The following is a 6,292-nucleotide window of genomic DNA, read 5'->3' as shown; positions in this document are numbered from 1 at the left end:
AAATATGGACGGCATCGGAGCACCATCTCACGTCTCTGGGAGCTGCACAAGAAGACGCGAACGGAAGAGAATCGTCTTGGCAACTTAGCCAGTGGTCTGATTGGAAATTGCGGCCGTAAGGCCATTGATACTGACGAGCTGCGCCTGCGGATCCGCAAGATCCCTTTGAGCCGCCGCATGACTATCAAGAGTCTGGCGGCAGCATTGGTCGTCTCCACTACAGTCGTTCGGCGACTGCTCAAAGAGGGCGTCTTCAGACGCCACTCCAGCAACGTAAAGCCCGCGCTTACGGAAGAGAACCGCCTTGCTCGTGTCCAGTTTGAACTGAGCCACACGACGAGAAAGCGAGGTGGTGAGGTGGTATTCGCCGACATGTTCGACGTCGTCCACATAGACGAGAAGTGGTTTAATGAAGACACAGACCGGAAGTGCTACTACCTCGATGCAGACGAGGAAGAGCCCGTTCGCCAGCGTCAGAGTAAGCGCTTCATTAGCAAGACCATGTTCATTGCCGCAGTTGCCCGTCCTCGGTGAGTACCTCTATATATTTATAATAGACTAAAAACTGATCATCCAATTCTCTCTGCAATGTAGATATGACGCGCATCGCAAACAGGCGTTTGACGGGAAGATCGGTATTTGGGCGTTCGCTGAGGAGTACGAGGCAAAGCGCACCAGTAAGAACAGACCCAAGGGGACTATCGTGTTACGCAATGTCGAGAGTGTAGACCGAGAAGCATACAAAGCGACACTCATTGGCGACATCATCCCAGCGATCAAGGCCAAGTGGCCACGGAGCGGCAAGAAGCGCACGATTTACATACAACAGGACAACGCCAAACCTCACGTGTCAGTGGATGATCCGGACATCATGGCTGCAGGTCGCAGTGGGGGCTGGGATATTCGAATGCGCTGCCAACCCCCGAACTCGCCCGATCTTAATGTGCTAGATCTAGGTTACTTCCGCTCAATCCAGTCGCTGCAGTATCAGACGGAGTGTCGCGGAGTGGAAGCGCTACTCGACACCGTAAACAGCGCCTTCAGCGCCATGAAAGCCGACACTCTGAGCAAGATCTTCATGACCCTCCAGACGTGTATGGAATGCATCACCAGGGCAAATGGCGGCAACAACTACAAGACTCCACACCGAGGCAAGGACGCCCTAAAAAAAACCGGCCAGCTACCAGTGTCGTTCGCTTGCTCTGCAGAAGTCTATCATCAAGGCGGGAAGTTCGTCCGTGCAGCTCTGGAGGCGAAGAAGGCTCAAGAGAAGAAGGCAGCCCTTGAGGCCAGAAGCAAGAAGTAGGCCAGTGCTAATACCCGTCTAAATTGATACCTTCACTTTGATCATTTCTGACTCGTGCAAAAGAAAAAAATCTCGGACCGGATTGGAAATGTGCAAAAGAAAAAAACCGGAGGAAGTATAATGAATTAATTATTTTTGTAGGATGTTCGTGGGACCAAACGATATTATAGCTCAGCTACTTGTGAGAGTTAAGTCTTACAAACTAGACCCCAATTACGCAACTCAAGTTATAGCTGCCACGTATGACCATTTGAGACACTTCGCCCCACCTTACCATCCCGAGCTCAAGCTGATGAAAAACCACATCGCTGGGAAACCTGCGTTAAGCGCTAAAAAGCTCGGCGCAAAAGTAGGTGAAGAGTTTGCAAAGGTGACAGATGACCACTGGACCAGATATTACCGACATTTCCAAAAAAAATGCGAACCAATACTTCGTTGCGTTTAACGACTGCTGCCTTGTGAGTTTTGATGAAGAGGGCATGGGCAATGATGGTGGCGACGCAGAAGGCAACACCTTTGACAGCAGTGACGATGAAGAAGCAGACGAACTAGCCGTAATCTGCTCTTTTTAACATACACCTGACACAGAATCAATTGATGCTTTCTGCTGTATCTTCTTCTGTGGCCGCTGGTAATAATGCCAGCTGTTTGTGGATCCAACCAATCACCGGCTATCATTTTATGAATAATTCACAGCGCAATTCCAGACCGATTCCGGACTTCAGAAAAGCCTCAACTACAACCAAGATACTGCGAATTACGCAGTTTTGACTGCAAAAACGGGCGTAAAACCACTTTTTTCACCTTATATTGTGTCGGGTTGGTGCGTATGTATGTAGAAGCTTGTATACAGCATAAAAAAGTGTTGTATCTCAACCGTGGTCGGGGCAATAGAGTCGTGTCGTTTTGCGGAAATATAACTGACCCCGACCTAGAGTCTGTATGGCTCTTTAACTGGAATTTCGATGATTTTCCCTTTGTAAGACAAAATGAACGGCTCTCAAAAGTGTGGGTTTTCTTCTGGAGATCAATTTAGAAGATAAAACAAACGAGTCCTCAGTTTTGACTTGCTTAATTTGTTTTGATATATTCTCATTCTAAGCGATAAAACGAACGACTCGTAAGTTTTGGCTTGCTAAAAAAAAGCTGTAATAAATTAATAAAAATGAATCTGTGTTTTTCGAGGAGATCATGACCTACTTATAAATAGATACAACCGATTTCTTACGTTTTGGAAAAGTAACTTCAAGCTACTTATATTATCTAATTCCTTTACAATGGAGCGAAGTATTCCATTAAGCATTTGCGCCTAGGTTGTTGCGCACAGTTCCGAGGCATTCACCAGCGGTCGGATGAAACCAATGGTAATTCTTACGAGATAAACGATGGTGGGATATTTGATCCGAAGCTAATTGGCTGAGCATAAGCGTAGATACATGGGAAGAAGGAGCTACTGGTGTGAAAGAAGTTGGATCGCACATGCAAACTTGTTAAACGCACCCAACAATAACATAAGTAAAAAGTAAATGCGCAGACCTCTACACACAAGTGCACGATCCCAATGACGTAACATTAAAAAGACGCCGAAGTCATTAGGACCGCTCGCCTTCGCTCCAAGACCAGTCCATTCATTACAAAACAACAACGGCTAGGACACTTCAGATTGCAAGGCGCCGCGCCCTACGGAGGGCATCGCTTCTACGACTCGCCCACTTCGCATAGATACTTCATCCACCGCGAGCGTACTCAACTCAGACGCAGACGTAGATCTTCAGGAGACAGAGGACGAGCCCCTGCGAAACGGAGAGGGTGTCGAGCCCCCGCGAACACATCTGAATCCTAACACGTGGCACCCCCGCTTCTTGTGACGCACTGTATTTGCAGCAGCACTGCAGCGAAAATCTGCAAACAAGAATGTATTCGGTTTTGTTAATATGATTGGACATCCAGATTTGGCCAGATTATGGAACGACGGTTATGTCGTTGATGATATTGACGCCAAAATCTACAAGCCTTGAAAATACATCCAGTCACTTGCTTGTAAAGAAATACCAATTCACATGGCGACACGTAACTCGAAAGATATTTGCTTCATCGATTCGTAAACTAACAATCGAAAGCTACTAGTTAGGACTTGTCTACAGTATTTTTCGTGTGGTGTTAACTGCACGCAAAAAAAAAACTTTATAACATGGAATTTAAGCAGGCGAAACTTGAGCTCCTAACGAGTTCATTTTTCAAAGCTTCGCCATTTAGAAACGCTAGGAGAAAAAAAACCATCTTGTTGATGAGCTAAAAACCGCTGTTCTTCGCAATCATTCAGATTCACGGGATCGCACACCAGACTCTGTAATTAGCATCCCAAACAGTAGTTTTTTTCACTTGTTTAATTGAAATATGTCAAATCAGTGTTCGAATCTGAATAATTTTAGACAATCGTCCAAGGCTTAATTTTAGAAGTAATATTTACTTAGTGCTTTGCTACAATTAGAGAGCGTCATGTAAATGGTGTTTTGCCCCATTTTGAACCGCTGCTACGTTTCACGTTAGTGATGTCGGCGACGCCTGTAGCGTGGGCTAAAGCCTCAGCGTTTGGCACCTACAGTAGGGAGTGGCTAAGATGCGTGCAAGGCGCTCAGCCACGATGGCGATCATGGTGCTGGAAGGCGGTCGACCACGCCTTGCCTTAGACTGGCTGTTGTTATTCTCCTTGAATGTAATTAGAGCCCGCTACCGGCGACACCCATACTTGGCTGCAGCTGCCACTCCTACTCCACGCTTTAGCCGTCCATTACGAGAACAATCAACGAGGAACAGCGCAATCGACTCGCGCGTGGCTTCAGGGACGTCCTTTGTGCCCTTCGTCCGGCACATCGTGAAATGGTAGCGTTATTTTACGGTAGTTGGAGCTCCAGTTTGCCAGTTTATTTTGTCCAATAAAAAATAAGTAGTTGAAAAGAACTGGTATTTCCTTTCCAAACCGGACAAGTACCTACTATTCGATATTCCGAGAAGTTTACGCAAAACAGCAGGATGAGTATCGTGCGCAGGCTGATATTGCAGCACTGCATGAATCTGTCAAGGATATCGAGACGCGTATCAACAGATTAATTATAACTACTGCTCCGAATGGGAGGTCGCTGGTGGCTGTTGGTACGCACTCAAAACGCTCCACGGTGGAGAGGACCCGGCGGTTCAAAACGGTTTTCCTAAATTAGAGACTGCGCATACTCAAATGAAGAAGTTATGGTTCCAGCATCAGTGATCGTGGCATTTATGGATGAAACACTTCTACATGTGTACCCAGGGTGTTTCGGGACAACTGTAGAGAAGTCTAATAGGAAGACAATTCGCCGCCATAAAGGCGAAATTATAATTTCTGTGGAGATCGCGCTTTTGCTGGTGCCAACTATTTGGATATCAATATTCGCTTGCACTGCTACGTTAGGTGAGAGGAATAAAGCAGCAACCCGACTCGACAGAATATGCGGTATACAATTCCTACATGTGCGAGAAATGCGGTGAGCGTCTATTTAGCGTCTAGAATTGGCTGTATGTCGACGCAATTGCTCGGTTGGTTGTAATATCAAGTGTTCGTATTGTACGACGACGTTCAACAAGCCCAGTTCCTTGCTTGTACACCGTTGCGGGCATCGACCCGAAGGATTAAGCGTGGAAGAATTTGACATACGCAGTAGCAGGAATGGCAGCCTTAATGACGAGAGCGAGGTGGATAGTACGATGGATAGCGAGGAGGATAATGAAGAGGATAGCGATGACGAGAGCGAGGAAGGCAGTGCAGAGGGTAGTGAAGAGGAAAATGCACAGGAGAGTGTAGAGGAGACTGAGGAATACATGGGAGGCCAAATCTAGGACAATTAACAGACACACGACAATCTTTCCTTTGGTGACAGGACGAATTTTACCTTGGTGACAAACATAGATTGACTAGACATTCTTGCTTAGTTCTTAGTACATTGTGAACACCAAAATCTGACATAGCACAGTTAAGGACTCAATTTCTGAACCTAAAAATACATTCACGTGAGAATTGTAGCCCAGGTCCACAAATTAGACGTTCGGGTTATGTGTCTGGACAAAGAATTAACTGCACGTCCAGGGCTTTCGAAGCTAGAGGCGGTCGACCTCCGTGAAATTGTACCAGTGTCACCGGGACTGACGGGGTGGTGGGTCATTTGAACTTTTCACCTTCTTTTTCTTTGGTACCCACGCTTTGACTTTGGTAATACTGCAGTAAATCTCTTCGCTTTCCGACCGATGATTATATGGCAGCACATCTTGAACTTCAGATAGTATTTGCACCCACAAACACATTTTTCCAAATTAACAATTCACCCATTTTCCGGTATATCATTTAAGCGCGCATCTAGAGTGACCATGTGACAACGTTTTTGTACAGTTGAGCAGCTTGAGCTCGTTGTACTCGGACAAGAGGAAAAAGACCGAGGAGATCGCAATCGGGTACGTCGTCGCGTTCCTCCTCAGTTGACCTGGAACGAGAATCCACAGCCTCACATAGATCCTAACGTTTCTGAGATTGAGAATTGTCTGTCGTTCGCAGCTGTTTTACCCGACACAAAGCGTGATTTTCCGTTGAGAAAGTTTCCATCCACCCGGTTGATATAAGCGCAGACGCAGCTGACGTAGTTTCACGATTCGATGCAAGTGCTTGGTTGTCCGGGGTGGGTGAGCTAATAGACACGCCTTTAATTACACCTAGGGTTACCGTGAAGAGACGCTACACGTGATAGGCGCCCGTATACGTGTTCGGAATTGCATTAATGGCCTCGCACGGATTGTTCGTGATTGCGTAGCCACAGGGTGTGTGAAACATTTGCCAACGCAATAGCGACTTTCGAGCCATTGCCTTGAAAATTATGTTACAGAAGATTCCAGCTGATGTATGGTCCACCACTCTCCAGGCACAGTGTACTTCATAGTGTAACACGAACCTATTTTTTGTTG

At 46.4% G+C, this 6,292-nt stretch overlaps 2 protein-coding genes across 2 annotated transcripts; both read left to right on the top strand.

Moving 5' to 3' along the window:
- Nucleotides 1-177: 177 nt before the first annotated feature.
- PPTG_10854 (hypothetical protein) lies at nucleotides 178-1,306 on the top strand (the record flags this gene model as incomplete). Its single annotated transcript, XM_008906332.1, has 2 exons — nucleotides 178-530; nucleotides 595-1,306. 2 exons carry the CDS (start codon nucleotides 178-180, stop codon nucleotides 1,304-1,306), a joined length of 1,065 nt encoding a protein of 354 aa, XP_008904580.1.
- A 2,644-nt stretch (nucleotides 1,307-3,950) lies between these two features.
- Nucleotides 3,951-5,179, top strand: PPTG_10853 (hypothetical protein; the record flags this gene model as incomplete). Its single annotated transcript, XM_008906331.1, has 2 exons — nucleotides 3,951-4,189; nucleotides 5,008-5,179. 2 exons carry the CDS (start codon nucleotides 3,951-3,953, stop codon nucleotides 5,177-5,179), a joined length of 411 nt encoding a protein of 136 aa, XP_008904579.1.
- Nucleotides 5,180-6,292: the final 1,113 nt, after the last annotated feature.

Source organism: Phytophthora parasitica (assembly GCF_000247585.1).
Source record: "Phytophthora parasitica INRA-310 unplaced genomic scaffold supercont2.23, whole genome shotgun sequence".
Classification (NCBI taxonomy): Eukaryota; Oomycota; class Peronosporomycetes; order Peronosporales; family Peronosporaceae; genus Phytophthora; species Phytophthora nicotianae.
Note: the sequence above shows the minus strand (reverse complement) of the source record. Positions and strands in the feature narration are given on the sequence as shown.